Below are 22,517 nucleotides of genomic sequence, written 5' to 3'. Positions count from 1 at the left end.
CCCCCCAGCTCAATCTCCTATGGAACATTTCAAGATATAAACGTATACTCTGAAATTAGTTTCACAGGCATTTTTAATATTTTACTGCCTAAAATATTGGTGGCCAAGTGGTTAAGTGCATGTGTTTTCAGTGCAGAAGGTCCCTGGTTCAAAACCACCCCTGCCCATTCTTCATGTAACATGGAGTTGCGTCAGGAAGGGCATCCGGTGTAAAACTTGTGCCAAATCAACATGCAGATCCACCTCAGATCTGCTGTGGTGACCCCAAGTGAAAACAAGGGAACAGCCAAAGGGATTTATTGCTGCTGAAACAATAAGGTACATAACACCCAGACAGGGCATCCAAGAGCCACCATCACCCCCACCTCCAAGATGGGGACCACCAGGCAACAGAAAAAAACACCCCATCCAGAACCCCTAACCACACTGTGAGACACTGCAAAGAAGCTCCAGGAGACACCTGAGCGCCACGCCCCCCCAGTCGGCTCCCTAAGCATTCCCAACCACTCGGTGTACATGAAAGCTTGAGATATTTTAGATGTTCTTCAAACTTCTGCACATCACTGTATACTAAGCATATTCTGGCTTATTCAAAAAACAATTTTTCAAAAATAAAGTTTCAAATTGTGTATGAATCCAAAGAGAAGCAACATCAAGAAACTCAATTTTCTAATCACATCAGCCAGACCATAAATCCACTAATTCTCACAAAGAAAACGACTGTGTGTCTGCTCCTCATAATTCAGGTTAAAACAGATACATTTCTTTTATGAGTAAAAATAAATAAATAAAATAAAAAAATAAAAAACCTTATTACTTTTACTTTATTCAAGGACTAACTGAGCTCGAAAATGCTGTTTGCATGAGTGAGAGGTGGTAAATTCAGAGGCATGAAGGGCAAGCCCATCACAGCGCAGATCTGCTGAAGTGTTGATAATGCACCGTCTCTCTGACAGACACGTAAGGTTACGACTCACTCACAGACAAGATCAAAAGAGCGTTATTCAGGATGACATCATTGAGAGATGAGAGAGATTGAATTTTTCACTCATTTGTGAGATTAGTTGTGACGTGTGGCGCACGGCCCCGGAGGATTTAATCAGTTTGCTATTCAACTCGTCTGTGAACAGGTGTGCCTATTATAAAATATGCAGCCGTTTACAAGTGCCAGGTTTCCCATTTCACAGAGAGAATCACGACAGCGACGGCATCCAGACCACTAAGGCTAGAGTCATAAAAAGACAACTGTGAACCAAACCAAAATAAAAACAGCAGTTTTCTTGAACTGTTGATATTAACAGAAAAAAACCTGCATTCTAATTATTTTATTACCACTGAACGGCTGTGGGTAAGACCATCTCTATATGTAGGGTGCAGGTCCAAGATACCACTCAAAGTATTTACCTCTGTTAAACTATGTTAGCTGTCAAAAGGTGTGGATCAGGATTCTGTGTGCCAATCTGATAGGATTTGATTGGCAAAAAAACAAAAAACAAAACAAACAAAAAAAAACACAAATTCTTTATCCATAGAATTGTACTACTACCTAACAGCAAGCAATGGAGCTTTTAAAATTTTGTTATTGAAATGAAAAATGGAAAAGCGCACACATCCAAAGTATTAAAGTCAATCTGCTGCAGTGTTGATATAATGTGTTGTCTCTCTGGCAGACATGTAGGGTTATGACTCATTCACAGACAAGATCAAAAGAGCTTCATTTGCTTGACAACTGTTCTCCCAAATTTATGACAAAAGGACTCAGCTGGAAATAATGTGCAGCAGGATATGGTGAGAAATAATCCAGATGGAAATTTTCTGACAAGTGAGGAGAGTGTGTTGAGAAGGTGGAGGGAGTAATTTGAGGAGTTGATGAATGAAGAAAATCAGTGAAAGAGATGGTCAGATGATGTGGAGACAGTGAATCATGAATTACAACGGATGAATGAGGATGAAGTGAGGACAGCTATGAAGAGGATGATGAGTGGAAAGGCTCAGATTACATATACCAAGGAAGGCATGGAGATGTTTAGGAAAGATATGATTGGATGCTACAGAATGCTACAAAATCTTAGAATGTGAGAGGATGCCTGAGTAGTGGAAAAAACTGTGGTGGTGCCAAGTTTTAAAAGCAAGGTTGATGTGCAGAGCTGCAGTAACTACAGAAACATAAAGTTGATCATCCACAGCCTGAACTTATGGTCGTGGAAGCTTGGCTGTGAAGAGAAGAGCTGTGACCAACAACATGATCTCATACTGACCAAGCGCACTAATAGATGATGTTTTCTTTGAATATTGATAAAGATGTATAGAGAAGGCCAGAAGGACTTACATTGTGCGTTTGTGGATATAAAAAAGCTTAGGTGCCAAGAGAGGAATTGTAGTATTCCATGAGGAAGTCGGGGGTGGCAGAGAAGTATGTGAGGGTGGTGTGGGATATGTATGACAAGTGTGACAGTAGTGAGGTGTGTGGCAGGAATTATGGATGGGAAGTGGGACTGCATCAAGGATGGGCTCTAAACCCTTTCTTGTTAGGAATAATGATGACAAGATCAGACAGGAGCCTCCATGGACTATTGTGTTTCCAGGTAATATTAGAGAGGTGCCGGTACACTCTGGAGAGAAAGAAAATGAAAGTAAGCCAAAGCCAAAGACTGACTTGATGTGGATGAGTAAGGGCCTGGTCACACGGCTTTAGCTGAACGAAGGAAAAAGGTCTCAAAGTCACAACTCGTTGACAAAAAGTTTTCAAATGAGCCTGGACTTCTCCCATCACCGAAAAACCTGCAAGTGCAGAGCGCATAAAAGACTGAAACAAAACCGAAACTAACAAAAGATAAACGAAGCGAACAGCGACCTTGGCGCTTTGAAAGAAAATCAAAACAAAGTGCCAGCCTGTGATCATTTCTGCAGCGAGTCTGTGCTGTCCACAGTCACCTGCAGCTGCCCTGTCTTGACAACATGTGCATGCACACGCACGTCTTAGCCAGAGACGTTGAGAGGCTGGAGAGAGAGAGAGAGAGAGAGACTGGAGGTTGAACAAAGTTGGACGACAATCAAACGGAACGCCTGATGGTACGGGAACTACGCAAACAATGAGGAACCATCAAGACAGAAAGCAAAACGTAATTGAATTGAGGTCATCGGCAGTTTCAACAGTTTGAAAATTCTGACAAAGCGCCAGCTGCAGGAACGAAGCTGGACGACGGTTAAACAATGTCTCCGGAATTCAATGTAAGTCCAGATTTCTTGTTTCGTTTTGGCTTCAGTGTCCTTCATTAGTGCCGTGTGACCGGGGCTTAAGATAGAGGGGTGATGCTGCAGGAAGTAGAGGTGTATATCACTTCAAATAGTTGGGGTTAACTGTTCAAAATAATGCACAGTGTAGTGGAGAGGTGAAGAAAACAGTGCAGAGTTGATGGAGAAGAATGGCAGGAGTGATCTGATATAAAAGGGGGAGATCAGCTATGGTGGAGGTGGAGGCACAGGTGGTAGAAGTGAAGATACTGCAGTTTTCATTGGGAGTGATGATGATGGACAGGATTAGGAATGCGGATATTACAAAGAGCATTGGAAGTAAGGTCTGGAGGCAAAGTGAGAGAGATGATTGGGAACATGCAGAGAAGGGATGAAGGGTCAGCTGGAAAAATTATGCTGAAGATGGAGCCTCCAGGCACGTGGAGAAGAAGAAGAAGACCAAAGAGGAGGGTCTATGGATGTGGTGAGGGAGAACATACAGGTGGTTGGTGTGATAGAAGAAGATGATGAGGACAGGGTGAGATGGGTGACAACCCCTAACTGGAGCAGCCAAGACACTTTTTGCAGTAGTCCTCTTTAGCAGAAGTAATTTTCGTAATATGATACAAATGACTACAAATTGTGAAATTTAGGGGACAGTATGAACACCTGTTGTAATTCAGTTTGTTATTCAGTAACACAGTGTGGTCTGTATCCATTTGACTCAAACCGGACATCGGTGCATATTAAATCGACATGCGGAATTCTGTAACATTCAGGTTTTAGAGATAATTACTCCAGAGCGAATGCGGCTAAAATTACCCTGAATTTGTCTGAACTACTGAAGCACTGCAAGCCATCATTTCCCCTTCAGGTTATCATTTAACTTTCACAGAACAAAAGTTCAACTGACTGAACATTCCTTATGCCTGCTCGCTTTAGACAGTCGGAGACCTTCACCAGACATACAGACAAAAGCACAGCTATGGCCAGAGAAGCCGACTGTATTATCTAACAAAGCGTCCTCAGGGGTTTTGAGTTACTGACTTTTCAGTGAGTGATCGTGACTTCATTTTAACAGGTGATTTCACAGAAGCACTCCACTTTGATTTGAGGGGAGGAGCTTCCACTTGTTGAGCTGTTGGCTGAAACAAAGCCAAGCAACCAGTAGATAAACTCGATGACTGTGTGGATGTGGATCATCGTGAAATTTAGAACTATACACTGTATATTTACTGGAAAAGCCCTCCGTGATAATACCCACACGTTTTCTGGAGCGTTGGTTTGAAGCTAAAATAGGTCGATTCTATCTTCCCGTTCAGATTTGGGTTTACAGTCCAGCCCAAGTCAGATTTGGGCCAAATACGGTTTAAGTCGGATGGGTTTTTCCTGAATCGAAGTGACACTCTTCGAATTTTTGACGGATTCGCCAATGTCTGAACCAGAGGTGGGACAAAGTCACTGTCAAGTCATTCTCAAGTCGTGAATGGGCAAGTCTCAAGTCCCAAGCCAAAAGTCTTAAGTCAAGTCTCAAGTTAGCTTGCAAAGAGTTGGTGGACATTATGACTTGAGACTTGTGACTTGCAAATTCATGACTTGAGAGTGACTTGCTGGTGACTTCATCCCACCTCTGGTCTGAACACAAATGTGTATTGATTCCACCTGGGTTGGAGATCATGACATCATACCTCTGGGTTTGTGGGGTTACAAACTCCCGCCAAAATCTCAAGCTAACTTTGCCCAAACTTTTTTATAGCATCTTGATTTTCTTTGGCAGTAGCTGTTGATGGCCATGAATGAATCTGGAGACTGGGTGGAACATACTGCAATCAGAATGTATTCGAGGACATTGCTGCTGCAATACAACGCATGGATACGACAAGACGTTAAGCCAGTGCAGTGGTAAGATAAAGGTGCTCAAGGCCAGGTACAAAAAGGTGAAAGATCACAATGCAAGAAGTGGGATCATTCTTCTTGAGCTGGATTGAGTGTGGATGCGTGTATGGGATGAGTCAGATTTGAAAAACAGGTTTGAATACTGTCCAACTTTCTGGTTGAAGCTGAGTCCAGCCGGATTGCCAACCCCAATCTGAACAGTGTTAAATGTGCCTGCCTTCACCTAACTCCCAGCCAACCCATAAATAGGTAAAGATGTGGAGCATGGGCAGGACCAGCGTGACCTGGATGGGATACATGTAGCTTGAGCATGTGCCCATCTCAGTTACAAAGCAAGCCAACAACTGGTTTGAGTTTTGACAGATAGTTTTGCGTTTTGGGAAGTGGGCTGTGATTTTCATAACAGGCGACTTGTCTGCAAGTATGATTATTCATATATATATAAAACACCTAAATAGATCCTTGTTATTTTATTGGTGGATTGTATGCTACATGAAATGGATTATTTCCATTTGTCGTTGTGTTCCATTTACGGTACAATTTTGATTCTATACCTTTTGTGCTATTGCATGCTGTGACCACAGCGTGCACACTAGCGGCAACAGCGCTTATCTTAAAAACAAACATGGCGGGGTTTGTCTTTTGCATTTTATCAGGTACGGATTACATCCGCACCATTGTTTTTAAACTATCTGACTGTTTTTGCAAGTTGACTGAGAACAATTTTGGATTTGACTGCTATATGAGGTAAAATATTCTTACCATTGCACTCATAAACATTCATTATTTGTACACTATACACTCAATGTGGTCATAAATAAACTGCTGAGAGTGCAAAATTGTTAAGAAGAGAACAAGTATTCCATAGCTCTAGCCTCTTAATTTTGCTCTGAACATATAAGACTGACTGACCCAGATTGATGCATTTAAGTTTTAAATGTAGAAAATTATCCGACCACACCTCCAGATGCTTTTTCGCAATACAGCAGCACCACATTTTTTAACTCAAAGGCCTCATTTACATATGGCATTAAACTGTTACAATTCAATTTAATTTTATATAGCACCAAATCATGACAATTATCTAGTAAAACTGATGCAATAAATAATAAAATAAAATGCAATAAACAATTGAAATATAAATATGCAACATATAAAACAAGAATAAAATATTTTGTTACTCAGAAAAAACAATTGCTATGACTACCAACTGGAAAAATAACAGCAGGGGACCCATAATAAATGTGAACAAAGGTCAGTGGAAACCCAATCATACAACTCATCTACATGCTCAGAATATCGGATATGATGAAAACCTTGACATTCACTACAACTAAAAGGAAAAAAAAGCAATTCAACACAAGTCCATGTCAGTTACAAGAGAGAGAAAACAGATTAGTCTTTAAACTGGATTTAACCACATCCAACAGAATCCAACTGCCTTATCTCAATGGGCAAACACATAAGAAAAACCTCCATGACCTACTGACGACTTCTTCTCACCCTTGGAACACACAACAGTCCCGAAATTCCAAGATCACGAAGTGGAAGTAAGTCAGCCGAGTATCTGGGCTCTAGTCCTTCAAGAAATGTATACGTTAATAACAATACCTTAAAATCAGACCTCACATGTACAGGAAGCCAACGAAGGGAGACCAAGATGGGCATATCATCAAACTTTTTTTCTGAGTCTATTATCTACACTGTATCTACGCATGATTTTAGCCTGATTACATTTACACCAGGCATTAAATTGTGTCTCCTGTGATCACACTGACCACCTTCACAGGTAGCATGGATGATCAGATTTTGGGTGTATTTACACCTGTACTGTCATGTGGTCAAGAACAATCCCATTTGCAGTGCAATCACCCAAAACACATTGTAATACCACATGTAAATGGTGTCTCAGTGTTCCAGTACATCACTGAGTCTAATGACTAAGCTTTTTAAAATGCTCTAGCGAGCCCTGTAATCAGTCCTCCTTCCCTAATCCAAACACCAACCAATATCCCCACTTCATAAGCAACTTGACCCAGTGGACACTGCATATAAACTGAACATAAAGCCATCTGGACCTAGATACTTGATCGCAGATACATCTGGCCAGGGGTGCCGAAAAGGGGAGAATAAGGAGAAGGATTCTAGGGGCTCATGATTGACAGGAACCCAGAGAGGCCCCTAACACTGACAAAATAATATGGATGGTGGCCCAATAAGATTTCTTTTCATGGGGCCCAAAATCCCTGGCCACTATTTCAGCCATAACTCTTTGTTTTTAAATCATAATGACAACAGAAACTAACCAAATGACCCTGATAAAAAGTTTACATACCCTGGTAATTTTGGCATGATAACATGCACAAGTTGACACAAAGGTTTGAATGGCTACTAAACATAACCATCCTCACCTGCGATCTCTTTGCTGGTAATCAGTGCATGTGTATAAAAGGTCAGTGAGTTTCTGGGCTCCTGACAGACCCTTGCATCTTTCATCCATGCTGCACTGATGTTTCTGGTTTCTGAGTCACGGGGGAAAGCAAACGAATTGTCAAAGGATCTCTGGGTAAAGGTAACTGAACTGTATAATCTACTGTGGAGAAAACCAAGGAGCTGGTGATGGACTTCAGGAGAATAAGCCCTCCCAATACACGCATTGGGGTGGTGGCCAAGTGGTTAATGCGCTTGGTTTCAGTTCAGAAGGTTCTGGGTTCAAATCCCACCCCTGCCACATTTCTCTATGTAATGTGGAGTTGCGTCAGGAAGGGCACCCGGCGTAAAACTTGTGCCAATTCAACATGCAGATCCACCTTGGATTTGCTGTAGAGACCCCGAGTGCAAACAAAGGAGCAGCTGAAGGGACTTACTTTTACATCAAGGACTCTGCTGTGGAGATTGTGCAGCAATCAAAATTCTTGAGGGTTCATGTCTCCGACAACCTGACCTGGTCTCTGCACACATCCCCTCTGGCTAAAAAGGCCAACCAGCATCTGCACGTTCTCTGCAGGTTAAAGAGTGCCCATCTGACCCTGGCTGTACTCACCACCTGCTATAGAGGAAAAATAGAGAGTGTACTAACCAGTAGTATCACTCTGTGGCATGAAAGTTGCAGCCTTGCAGACAGGAAGGCACTAGGGAGGGTTGTGAGGGCAGCAGAGAAGGCCAGGCTGCCAACCATTGTTGAACTGGCAGAACAGCGCTGCTTGTCCCAGGCAAGAAGGATAATCCGGGACAATTCACACCCCTTTAACAATGTGTTTTTTCTCCTGCCCTCAGGTAGACGGTGCTGTAGCCTGAGTTGTAAAACATGCAGATTCAGGAACACCTTTTACCCAACCGCCATAAGACAATTAAATACAAATCAAGTTCAGTCATCCGTGGGGAGCTTGGAGTAGAGTCGCTACTCCTTTGCGTTGAAAGGAGCCAGCTGAGGTGGTTTGGGTATCTGGTAAGGATGCCCCCAGGGCGCCTCCCTAGGGACGTGTTCCAGGCACGTTCATCTGTGAGGAGACCCCGGGGAAGACCCAGGACTAGGTGGAGAGATTATATCTCCACACTGGCCTGGGAACGCCTCGGGATCCCCCAGTCAGAGGTGGTCAATGTGGCCCGGGAGGGAAGTCTGGGGTCCACTACTGGAGCTGTTGCCCCTGCGACCCGAACCCGGAAAAGCGTTTGAAGATGAGTGATGAGAGTAAAAAGAACTGTGCAATACAGAATGTACGATATAGAATACACTGTAGCAGGTTACAACTTTATCCTTGTAGCATTTTCCTGTGTCCTTCATTTATTATTGCATATTGTGTATACACAGATGCAGAGACAGTTATCGATAGGTTTAAGAAAAAGAACTATTTATCACTATCACACACCTTGGACTGGTATTCTGTACTTTATTCTGTGTTTTTATCTATTTGTGCAGTGCATCGATATTTCATTCTGTGACAGCATCTATGATTTTTTTTTTTTTATGAAATGACAAGAAAAACAAGTCTAAGTCTAAAACGGGAAAGGGATACAAAAGATATCCAAGGATCTAAGAATGTCAATCAGCAGTGTTCAAACTCTAATCAATAAGTGGAAAATTAAGGAAACCAAACCACGGTCAGGTAGACCAACAAAAATTTCAGCAAAAACTGCCAGGAAAATTGTTTGGGATGCAAAGAAAAACCTGCAAATAACTTCAGCTGAAATATAGGACTCTCTGAAACAAAGTGGTGTGGCTGCTTGCAGATGCATAAGGAGCACTTGAAGAAAAATGGCTGCATGGTCGAGTCGCCAGAAGAAAGCCATTACTATGCAAACACCACAAAGTATCATGCTTACATTACAATATGCCAAACAGCACAGAAAACAAAGTAATTTGCAGTGATGTGACCAAAACTGAACTTTTTGGCCACAACCATAAATGTTATATTTGGAGAGGAGTCAACAAGGCCAATGATGAAAGGTACACCCTTCCTACTGTGAAACACAAAGGTGGATCGCTGATGTTTTGGGGATGTATGAGCTACAAAAGCACAGGAAACTTGGTCAAAATTGATGGCAGGTTGAATACAGTATGCTATCACAAAATACTGGAGGAAAATTTGCACTCATCAGTTCGAAAGCTGCGGATGGGATGTATTTGGACATTCCAACATGGCAACAATCCAAAGCATAAGGCCAAGTTGACCTGTCATTGGCTAGAGCAGACTAAAGTGAAGATTCTGAAGTGGCCACCTCAGTCTCCTGACCTCAATATCACTGAGCCACTCTGGGGAGATCTCAGAGGTGGAGTTCATGCAAGACAGCCCAGGAATTTACAGGAACTGGAGGCTTTTTGCCAAGAATGGGCAACTTTACCATCAGAGAAAATAAAGAGCATCATCCACAACTACCACAAAAGACTCCAAGCTGTCATTGATGGGATACCTGGCACCTGCAACCAATGAGTGCACCTGCAACCAATCAGCTTATTCAGAGCTAACCGAGACAGCGGCGGAGGAGCGAAATTGGCCCGTGAGCTAACCGAGGAGCGACGTTGGCCTGTGAGCTAACCGAGGCAGCGGCGGAGGGACGAGGTTGGCCTGTGAGCTAACCGAGACAGCGGCGGAGGAGCGAAGTTGGCCCGTGAGCTAACCGAGGAGCGAGGTTGGCCTGTGAGCTAACCGAGGCAGCGGCGGAGGGACAAGGTTGGCCTGTGAGCTAACCGAGGCAGCGGCGGAGGAGCGAAGTTGGCCCGTGAGCTAACCGAGGAGCGAAGTTGGCCTGTGAGCTAACCGAGGCAGCAGCAGAGGGACGAGGTTGGCCTGTGAGCTAACAGAGACAGCGGCGGAGGAGCAAAGTTGGCCCGTGAGCTAACCGAGGAGCGAAGTTGGCCCGTGAGCTAACCGAGGAGCGAGGTTGGCCCGTGAGCTAACCGAGGCAGCGGCGGAGGAGCGAGGTTGGCCCGTGAGCTAACCGAGGCAGCAGCGGAGGAGCGAGGTTGGCCTGTGAGCTAACCGAGGCAGCAGCAGAGGGACGAGGTTGGCCTGTGAGCTAACAGAGACAGCGGCGAAGGAGCGAAGTTGGCCCGTGAGCTAACCGAGGAGCGAAGTTGGCCCGTGAGCTAACCGAGGAGCGAGGTTGGCCCGTGAGCTAACCGAGGCAGCGGCGGAGGAGCGAGGTTGGCCCGTGAGCTAACCGAGGCAGCGGCGGAGGAGCGAGGTTGGCCTGTGGGCTAACCGAGGTAGCAGTGGACGGCGGAGGAGAGAGGCTGAGGTACAGAGAGAGTGGTTGGTGGGGAAAACTGCCTGAGTGGCTGGTCCGGAGAGAGCTGTCCGGCGGGGAAACATTGTGGTTGACCGGTGAGGCAACTAAAAGTAGTCGGCTATAAGCAGGCGGCGTGCTGGCAGCTAGCAGCTTAGCATAAGTAACAGGACCGAGCTTATTAACCATTATGGGGCCAAAAAAGAGCGGCACAGAGACATCAGAGTCAAACATAAGATCAGTCCCTTTAAGCATAAGTCCAACCATTGAAAAGGACCTAGAGGACATTAAGAAGTCTCTGAACTTTATAACACTGGACATGCAAAACATATCGAACCAACAAAAAACAATTATAGACTTAATGGACCAAGTGAATGAACTGAAACAGCAAAATATGGAGAAAGACGTGAAGATTAAAACTCTTGAAAATAGAGTATCAGAGCTTGAACAATATTCCAGGATAAACGATCTTATGGTTACAGGCCTTGACATCAAACCAAGAACTTATGCAAGAGCAGTAACCAATGAAGAGGAGCCTACTGACAAAGACCTGGAATCAATGGAGCAGCAGGTGGTCACCTTCTTTGCTACCAAAGGAATTACAATGAACACGCAGGATATAGAGGCATGTCATCTGTTGCCCCGAAAAGACAAGCAACAAAAATCAGCAATAATAGTAAGGTTTGTTAATAGGAAACATAAGTTAACCATATTAAAGCAGGGAAAGAAACTTAAAGGGACCAAGGTATACATAAACGATCATCTGACCAAAAAAAATGCAGATATAGCTAGAAAAGCCCATCTACTAAAGAAACAAAACAAAATCCAAGGAACATGGACCTCTAACTGCAGAGTTTACATAAAACGATTAGGTACACCAGAAGAAGCTAAGGTACTATGCATCAAAGAAGAACATGAACTGAACAAATACAATTGAAAAATGAAATATAAATAAAAAAATCTAGATAATTTTACCTTCAATTCAAAATGACAAATTAAACATTAACAATTCCCTGCCTATAGAGGACAATGAAAGCACAAAACCAAGAAATGCAATTTAAAACTTTTGAATGTAGTGAATCTAAAATGCAACATGTTATAGATGAAGTCGACCCGGATATAAACTTTTATAATGACATAAATTTTACACACATTTTCTAATTATAGACCTATATCACTCCTGCCACAATTTTCCAAAATTTTGGAAAAAATATTTGCTAAAAGATTAAATGATTATTTACTGAAGCATAACATCATTTGTGAAGAACAATATGGATTCAGAAGGTCTCGAACTACATCACATGCTTTGATGGACTTTGTGGAAAGTATAGCAACTGCAATTGACAATAAACAATACACAATAGGTGTTTTTTTTTATTTACAGAAAGCGTTTGACACAATTAACCATGGAATACTATTAAGTAAACTGCAGAAATATGGAATTAGAGGTCTGGCATATGAATGGATAGCTAGTTATTTACAAGGCAGATTTCAGTATGTTCAATTCAATAATACAAATTCTGAACTCAGGGATGTCACATGTGGGGTGCCGCAGGGCTCAGTGCTGGGTCCTTTGTTGTTTATAATCTATATAAATGATATAAGTTGGGTGTCGAGTTCACTGAGATGTGTCCTTTTTGCGGATGATACAACTGTGTTCTGTAGCGGTGAAAATCTTGAACAGCTTCTGGACATAGTGGAGAAAGAACTGGAAAAATTTAAGGTTTGGTTTGACGCCAATAAGTTGTCACTCAACCTTGGGAAAACTAAATGTATTATATTTGGAAATAAACAGGCACCCAAATGTAAAAATTTAACTATAAACAATAAGGAAATTGAGTTAGTAACAGAGAATAAATTTTTAGGTGTTATAATTGATAATAAACTTAGCTGGAAACCACATATAAATTATGTGAAATCAAAATTGTCAAAAACTATAGCCATTTTGTATAAAGCCAAAGACCTACTGCCGCAAGAAGGGTTACTTACTTTATATCATTCTCTGATGGTACCATATATGACATATTGTGTTGAGTCATGGGGAAACACTTACAAATCAAATACCAATCCAATATTCCTTTTGCAAAAACGAGCCATACGAATCATCTGCAATAAACAATATCGTGAACTAACTCATTCTCTATTTGTGTCTTTAAATTTATTAAAATTCATTGATTTGGTCGATTACATTACAATTCAAACTTTATTTCGAGCGAAAAACCAAGCCTTACCGAGACATGTCCAGAGTCTGTTCCGATTGAGGGAATCCAGATATAGTTTAAGAGGTTGTGCAATTTTTATGAAACCACCAGTAAGAACAAATGTAAAGGGTTTTTGTGTGTCTGTGGTTGGGGTGAGGAAATGGAACAAATGTTCAACAGAGGTTAGAATGAGTAGTACCTTAGTGAGATTTAAGAAACTACTTAAAAAGAACATTATGTCTAAGTATCATAAAGAAGCAAATATAATTTGATTTATATGGAATGTTCAATTTATAAGTGGGACTTATTGTATATTTGAATGTGTGGGTATGTATATGCGTATGTAGATATATAGATACGGGTAGGTGTATATGTATATGTATATAAGTGACTGTGTATATGTATGTATATATTTATGTTTGTAAAGTATATACGTATGTATATAGGTATATATGGCACAGCCCAAGCAGAGGGTCAACCCCAAGAGCCTGGTCTGCTTGAGGTTTCTTCCTTATAGGGAGTTTTTCCTCACCACAGTTGCCTAGTGCTTGCTCTGGGGGTTGGTAAGGTTAGTCCTTACTGGCATAAAGTGCCTTGATTCGACTTTCTTGTGATCTGGTACTATATAAATATAATTATAATTGAATAGTATATTGATGTGTATGTCTGTGTGTCGACATGTAGTAGTGAATTTATATTTATGTAAATATGACTGATTAGAATTGTTGGACTTGTACTAGCAGGGGTGGGCGCTAATAAGCTTTGCTTCAGCCCACACCCTTTCGGACTCACTAGTTTTGTCTGTGTTTGTTTGTGGAATTGTTCATTTTTTTCTATTTGAATATTTTGTGTGCCGAATAAAAAACTTTGTCACTTGTCACTAAATGATGACTGCATGTATTATCAAGACCAGCAAATACCAACTCAGAATAAACCTAATGAGATGTTGTCAACTGTCCACTTCAATAGTCGCAGCCTTCATGCAAATTTTGAAAAGATAAAAGATTACTTGAACCAATTGGGTACTTTGTTTAATGTATTAGCAATTTCAGAAACTTGGATAAAAAATGATGAAACAAACAACTTTATGTTAGAAGATTGAGATGTTTGCACAGAGCAGAAACAAACAAATGGAGGTGGTGTGGCATTATATGTGGATAAAAACTTACATGCAAAACAGATTGACAACATGACATTGGCTATTGATGATATTATGGAGTGTATAACAATTGAATTGATAATGGAAAACAGAAAAAATATATTGATTACGTGTGTTTACAGATCTCCTGGATCAAGTATTGAAATGTTTACGGAACTAATGCATAACTTGTATACGAAAATGGAACATAAAGATGTTTTTATATGTGGGGATTTTAACATAGATTTATTAAAAATGAGTACACATAAGCCTAGGGAAAATTTTATAGATACTATGTATAGCTTGTCATTCCATCCAGAAATAACTAAACCAACCAGAATCACTGCACAGAGTTCATCACTAATTGATAATATTTTCACTAACATATTAAACAATGACATTTCCAGTGGCATATTAATAAACGATATAAGTGACCACTTACCAGTATTTTTAACTATGAAAATAAGTTATAACTATAGGAAAGCCAAGAAAAATATTAAGATTACTAATTTCATAAGAGTAAAAACAAATGATTCAATAATGATATTCAAACAAAGTCTATTAAAACAAGACTGGAAAGTAATATTAGATGAAACTGAGGTTAACTCAGCTTATAATTTTGTGTGGGCCACCAGAAGAGGAGGTACTGCTGGCCCACCACCAGAGGGCGCCCTGCCTGAAGTGCGGGCTTCAGGCACGAGAGGGCGCTGCCGCCACGGACACAGCCAGGAGTGACAGCTATTACTCATTACTTCCTGACAGCTGTCACTCATTCTTCATCACCTCACTCCATAAAACCCAGACGTCATCTCCACCTCATCGCCGAGATATCGTACTTCATTGAAGGTAATATCCTCAGCCGTTTTACAATATATCTGTATATTGTGAGTGTTTGCAGGAGTACCGGTTCCTCTATCTGTGGAAGCTGAGTGAGGGCACTCTTTTCCCCTGAGGAATCACTGCGGTACTCATCACATATTGAGTGAGAGGTGGAGGTGGCATTCCCACCGTTGTTGTTACTGGGTGTGCACACACCCACACTTGACTGTCTTTGTTCTCGCCAGCAGTACCAGATCCGACAGTCGGAGACGGTGATCACCTGGGAATTCGGGACTTGGCGGCTCCAGTATTCACCAGGTTCGGTGGTGGCAGAAATCGTGTGGTTCCGGCCCTTCTCAGGACAGACGTCTTCTATCCTCGAGCCTGCCCACACGTCACCTTTGTAATTTGACTGTAATCATATTCTGAGATTGTCTGTATATTCGTTGGGCACATTTCACAACATTAAATTGTTACCTTTTGGCTCATCTATTGACCGTTCATTTGCGCCCCCTGTTGCGGGTCCGTGTCACTACACTTTCACAACATATAACACTTTTTTGAATAAATTTTTGACTCTCTATGATCAATGTTGCCCTGTGAAATCAATCCAAATCAAACAACAAGCTAAAACCAACCCATGGATGACAAGCAGTTTAATTAATGCCTGTAAAAAGAAAAACTGGCTATACAGGGTATTTATTAAAGAAAGAACAATCGAAACAGAAAATAAATATAAAATATACAAAAATAAGTTGACATGTGTATTAAGGAATTGTAAAAAGATGTATTATAAAACACAACTAGAACAAAACAAGGGAAATATTAAAGGTCTCTGGAATGTAATAAATAGTGTCATCAGAAAAAAGGAGAACCGCAGTACCTTGCCGGACTATTTCATTGACAGTGATAAAAAGATCTATAACAATGAAGAGCTAGTAAATGCATTTAATCATTATTTTGTCAATATAGGACCAGAATTGGCAGCTGAAATAAAAATGCCATATTCAGCCTCAGAAATAGGTACTGAACAAGTAAACTCAAATTAATTCTTTCTATCAGCAACAGACGAAATGGAAATAATAAACACTGTTAATGAATTGAAGGCAAAAAAAAAAAAAAAAATCAGTAGATTGCAATAAGTTGGACACTACAATAATTAAACAAGTCATTAATGAAATTGCAAAACCTCTAAGTCATATCTATAACTTATCTTTTATTAATGGAGAGTTTCCAAGTCAAATGAAGATTGCCAAAATTACACCTATATATAAAAGTGGAGATAAGTATCTTCTCAAATTATAGACCTATATCTGTGTTATCTCAATTCTCAAAAATTTTAGAAAAACTATATACAGTACGGTTAGATCAATACATTGAAAAGTTCAAGATATTAAACGATAACCAGTATGGTTTCAGAAAAAATAGATCAACAACTTTAGCTTTAATTGATTTAGTGGAAGAAATATCAAATAATATTGATAAAAAGAAACATACAATGGCGATCTTCATTGACAAAAAAAAGGCGTTTGATACTATTAACCACAACATATTATTACGTAAATTCGACAAAAATTGGCATAAGGGGTATTGCACTAAATTGGCTCCAAGCTTATTTAAACAACAGGCAACAATATGTGCAAATAGGAGAATATAAATCTTTGTTTAAACAGATACATTGTGGAGTTCCACAAGGGTCCGTTTTAGAACCTAAACTTTTTTTAATTTATATTAATGACTTCCAATTCATCTCTGAAAAACTGAAATTTATCCTCTTTGCTGATGACACAACGATAGTATGTTCTGGGGAAAATCTGAAACAACTTGTGATCGAAATGCAAATAGAAATTATTAAATTAAAAAATTGGTTTGATAGTAATAAATTGTCCCTTAATATTTCAAAGACAAAATTAATGCTCTTTGGAAACCGAGAAATGAAAACAAAAGTAAATCTTAAAATTGACATGGTTCCTATTGAAAGGGTTAACCAACATAGATTTTTAGGAATAATAATCGATCACAGGATGTGCTGGAAACCCCACACTGCTAGCATACAATCCAAAATGGCCAGAAGTATTTCCATAATTGGGAAAGCCAAACATTTCTTAGATCAGGAGTCCTTATATATTATTTATTGCACATTAATATTACCATATATTAGCTATGGCATTGACGTATGGGGTAATACATATAAAAGTAATGTAGACACACTTTTTAAGTTACAGAAAAGGGCAATAAGAATCATCCATAATGTAGGCTTCAGAGATCATACGAGTACACTATTTTTACAATCCAAAATACTAAAATTTAGAGATCTTGCAGAATTTAAAACTTTACAAATTATTTTTAAAGTGAAACAAAACCTACTATCAGATAACCTCCAAAAATTGTTTAGTGAAAGAGAGGGAGATTACAATCTAAAAAACAGTGTGCTTGTACAACAATGAAACAAATGTGCCTTACGAGACATGGGGTGGATTTATGGAATAACCTAACTGATGACATCAAAGTATGTACTACAGTACATCAATTCAAAAGAAATTTAAAACTCAAAATATTAAAAAAAAATATGAAACTGAATAACATAATTCTTAGTGTGCATGTTTGTGGATCTAAACTGTTATACTATTTGGGCATGACGAACGTATGGGAAATATGAATGCACACGAGTTGCCCATGATACATGTGTGTGGGGAAAAAAAAAAAATTAATATATCAAGTTTAATCGAATATAGGTAAATGTGCGTGCATGCATGGGCCGGGTGCCCATGGGTGCATGTATGTGGGTTAAAAGTGTCATACTGTCAAATCGCATTGAATATAGTGTGTGTATTGGTGTATGCAAGGGTATTTGTGTATAGAGGTAGTGTATTTATGTAAATACATGTTGATATGTATAATGCAAGGTCTGTGTTTATATAGGTATATATGATCTCAAAATTTTTTTGGTTTTTTTTGTCCGCGTAGTCGAAAATAAAACATGTGAAAGGGGGTAGAAAATATAAGTTTTACTTCATTCTACTCCCTTTGAGTAATGTACGGATTTTCAAAGATGAATGTGCGCAATGTATAAATGTTTTTAACTTGCTCAATAAAGTATTCATCATCATCATGTTAAAGGGGGCAATACACAGTATTAAGAACAGGGGTATGTAAACTTTTGATCAGGGTAATTTGGGTAGTTTCTGTTGTCATAATGACTTAAAAAGAGTAAAAACAGTTGTAAGACAATCAATGGCTTCACAAAACCACTAATCATGAGTGAAAAAAGAGTTTTTTCTATCATTCATATTCTCTGAAAAATGGCCAAAAAAATCTAAAATTCTGCCAGGGTATGTAAACTTATGAGCACAACTGTACAGTATGTGAACATATTTTCCCACCTCTGCAGCTACTTTTTCCAGTTTGCTTCATTCCTTACAGAATTTGCTGGATTCAGTCAAAAACAACTAATAAGACAGCAAAACATCCATTTTTGAAAAGGTGTGTGTAGCTGGCCCAGGGGTGCATGTACTGTTGCATGTTGCTTCAGTACTGTAGTGCACAAGCAGTATTTGAAGCAGAGGCACTAATTAGTCTCGACAGCTCTCTCGCACGACTGACAAAAACAATGTGATAGCAGTTCATATGGAACACAAGTGAAACAATGTTTTCATAATAATGTCCTAGGTATAATTGCGTGCGGTGCAACAGTTATTTTCTGGAGTATAAGCCACACCGTAGTTAGTAGTACCTTTTTGCTGCATTTTCAGCTCATTAAATTGGGATTTTTTTTATTACTAGAGTTTATTTTGTATAGTTATTTGATTGCTGGGACCTAAATAGCTATTATTGTTATTATTATTTATGAACTGGTGATTTTTATATATATATATATATATACAAGATGCGCCTCGGTATAAGTCGCAGGACCTGCCAAACTAGTAAAAAAACTAAACTGATTTATACTCCAGAAAATACAGTACTTGCAGTTACAAATGAGATACCATATTTTTGCTTTACTCTTTTGACTTCCTTTGTTGTTATTTAGTTTTACACTTTAATTTACATTTCTTCAACATTTTTTGAACATTTCCAAAACTTGTGATGGCTGAGCAATTGTTTATATTCCCCAAATAGTTGCAAGTTTTTTCTTGCTTGTGTTTTGAGCTTTACTCAAAATTTGGAAAACATTAAGCAAAGTTTGAGTTTTAGTCCAGTCTAAGTACACAAAAAAAAACACCAGTGTTTTAGCAATGTGCACAATTACAACAGCAAGTGATTGTTGCTTAAAAAGTTAACCTTTTGTGAGGTTACCACTTAATTTCTCTCTGTAATAACACACCTTTTTTCCCGGTTTGCCTGATATAAAATAAAGTGTCTCTGCATTAAAAATAGTTCACCATCATTGAAGGGAAAGTAACATCTGGTTTGTGTTTGTTGTTGCAGCAAGTGGAAAATACTGAAAATGTTTACATTTTAACGCATATAATGCCACAGTGTGTAACTGCTGCTCTCACAGCGGTGTTTTCTTTGACACTCAACATTAAATACAGATATAAATGTTTGGCATCTGCATTCATTTCATCTGTATTTGTGTCCATTTTGAGAAACTTGCAGATGTGGTCCAAATGTTGCCGTTCCACCAGAACTTGTGGGGACAGTGCAGCCAAAGTTCTAGCGAGTCACAACCCTAAGACAAAAGTGCATGATGAATGCCATTAACAATGGAATATTTTGATAAGTGTTTATATATATATATATATATATATATATATATATATATATATATATATATATATATATATATATATATATATATATATATATATATATATAAAAAATCTTGTCATGAAGTATTTCTTTGTTTCTTTTGTGGTTGAAACATGATTGCCATGATTGATTTCAGAAACTTTTCAAGAAGAGTCTGCAGTGCCCTCTAGTGGATGTTTTACGTTGCATCTACATCAACATAAAAGACGTATGGAAAAAATGTGGGCAGTTAGTTACCTCATTTGAAATGTACGATAGATTTACGTGTGTAAATGAAACATAGGTGGGTGTTAAGCGCAGTCACCCAAAACAATGGAGTATCCCGTTTACCCGCCTGCCACGCACCACCAACATGTGAATGCAGCACAGGCTTAGTTGAGAAAAGCAGTGCAGAGAACAAACAACGTGGCAACACTCCACTGACTGTGAAGCATGCAACTAATACTTATTTAAATTTTATATTATCATGTAACAGTGGAACTGGAATGAACAAGCAATTGACAGAAAAATAATCAAGTCTGATAACTTTTTTCTTTTGGGTTATTTATCCAAAAAACAACATATACTCCAATTTTTTTTTCCATCAACTTGTCTGATGTGTGGATTTTCTCCTTTTCAGACTGTTTTTCAATTAAGTAATTATTAGAAACTGTTTCACATTAAGGATCAAGTGGTTCTGAAGGTTTTGAAGCAGCTTTTAAACGGGTTTCAGACATGATTTATATCACTTTTTAAATTGGATGTAATAAAAAATGACGAATAGTTAACTGGTCCAAATAAATAATTAAAAAATTCTACTCAGACACTGCAGTGATTAATATTTGCAATATTTTGTTGAATGATTGATTAATCATTTTAGTTGCAGTTCTACTTAATTAAATTCTTTTATGATAGCCTGCAAAATTTGTGGGAAATTGTAGATTTTTTTTTTTTTTTTAATTCTATTTGCAGAAATAAACACAATAAATAACCAGGGTAAATTTGGCATTTTTCTGTTGGGACACACACACACACACACAAACACAAAACACATAAAACCATGAATCGATTACGAAAATCGTCCCAATTAACAGACTTATTTTTTTTTACTTTCCTGTGTGTGTTCATCGTTTCTAATTGCAGGCGATCGTCCTCATCGTCCTGAGGTGAAAACATTAATTATTGATGTTTTGGCTGGAGGTGCTGGGGACATCCTTACCTGGAATCTCCTGGAGAGGAACATGCGTAAAGCTGAAGTCTTTGGCGACGCACGCTTCTCTCACCGCGCTGCAGTTGCGCGCTTTCAGGTCGGCTCTGGCTGCAACAGTCAGCACAGAAAAAGTGCAAATGATGGTCTCCAACGTGAGCATTGTTCACCTCTCCGTAAATCCTGACTGTCCAGTGATCTCTGCAGTATCCCACTGCCAAAAAAAAAAAAAAAAAAAAAAGTGCGCTGCAGCAGCAGATCCGCAGGTACTTAATCAGCGCGTGTCAGCTGTGTCAGTGCGTGTCAGCACATCGCCGACAGCGCAGCGGCTCGCTGTGGGAGAGAAGAAACGCTGAAAGTCCCCCCGTGCTGCAGACAACAGGAGTCCCGACGTTCCACATGAATCCAGCCGGTGAGTCCCGACGTGCAGACTGAAGTTCACGCAGCAGACTGAAGTGACAACTGGGAGCGCGCGCGGTGCGCACGGCGGAGCTACAGCCGCAGACAAAACGCGGACTGGAGTTCGGATTGTTGTCTTTCTCAGACTCGCTCTCAGATATATTTTATATGGTCAGCCGACAACGGAATTTGGTCGTTAGGAGGAGGAGCTTATTCAGTTTAAATTTTAAATCCCAAACCGCATCCACAACTGAACTGTGATTCGAAAATCAATTGTGGTTCTGGATCCGTGTGTGGATTCTGGCTTAATACAACCCCTGGCAAAAATTATGGAATCACCGGCCTGGAGGATGTTCATTCAGTTGTTTAATTTTGTAGAAAAAAAGCAGATCACAGACATGACACAAAACTAAAGTCATTTCAAATGGCAACTTTCTGGCTTTAAGAAACACTATAAGAAATCAGGAAAAAAATTGTGGCAGTCAGTAACGGTTACTTTTTTAGACCAAGCAGAGCGAAAAAAATATGGAATCACTCAATTCTGAGGAAAAAATTATGGAATCATGAAAAACAAAAGAACGCTCCAACACATCACTAGTATTTTGTTGCACCACCTCTGGCTTTTATAACAGCTTGCAGTCTCTGAGGCATGGACTTAATGAGTGACAAACAGTACTCTTTCATCAATCTGGCTCCAACTTTCTCTGATTGCTGTTGCCAGATCAGCTTTGTAGGTTGGAGCCTTGTCATGGACCATTTTCTTCAACTTCCACCAAAGATTTTCAATTGGATTAAGATCTGGACTATTTGCAGGCCATGGCATTGACCCTATGTGTCTTTCTGCAAGGAATGTTTTCACAGTTTTTGCTCTATGGCAAGATGCATTATCATATTGAAAAATGATCTCATCATCCCCAAACATCCTTTCAATTGATGGGATAAGAAAAGTGTCCAAAATATCAACGTAAACTTGTGCATTTACTGATGATGTAATGACAGCCATCTCCCCAGTGTCTTTACCTGACATGCAGCCCCATATCATCAATGACTGTGGAAATTTACATGTTCTCTTCAGGCAGTCATCTTTATAAATCTCATGGGAACGGCATCAAACAAAAGTTTCAGCATCATCACCTTGCCCAATGCAGATTCGAGATTCATCACT

The 22,517-nt window shown here is 39.6% G+C and overlaps 1 protein-coding gene across 2 annotated transcripts in view; it reads right to left on the bottom strand.

Annotated features, from left to right (window-relative positions):
• Positions 1–21,414, bottom strand: part of LOC117524397 (glypican-6-like) — a 303,252-nt gene extending 281,838 nt beyond the window's left edge. For both annotated transcript variants that reach the window (XM_034186164.1, XM_034186166.1), the window contains exon 1: positions 20,966–21,414. In XM_034186164.1, coding sequence (XP_034042055.1) covers positions 20,966–21,116 — 151 coding nt within the window. In that variant the 5' untranslated portion in view covers positions 21,117–21,414. The remainder of the gene's footprint in view (positions 1–20,965) is intronic.
• Between the last annotated feature and the right edge of the window lie 1,103 nt (positions 21,415–22,517).

Source organism: Thalassophryne amazonica, chromosome 14 (assembly GCF_902500255.1).
Source record: "Thalassophryne amazonica chromosome 14, fThaAma1.1, whole genome shotgun sequence".
Classification (NCBI taxonomy): domain Eukaryota; kingdom Metazoa; phylum Chordata; class Actinopteri; order Batrachoidiformes; family Batrachoididae; genus Thalassophryne; species Thalassophryne amazonica.
The sequence above is the reverse complement of the archived record's forward strand: the minus strand, read 5'-3'. Positions and strand labels throughout refer to the sequence as shown.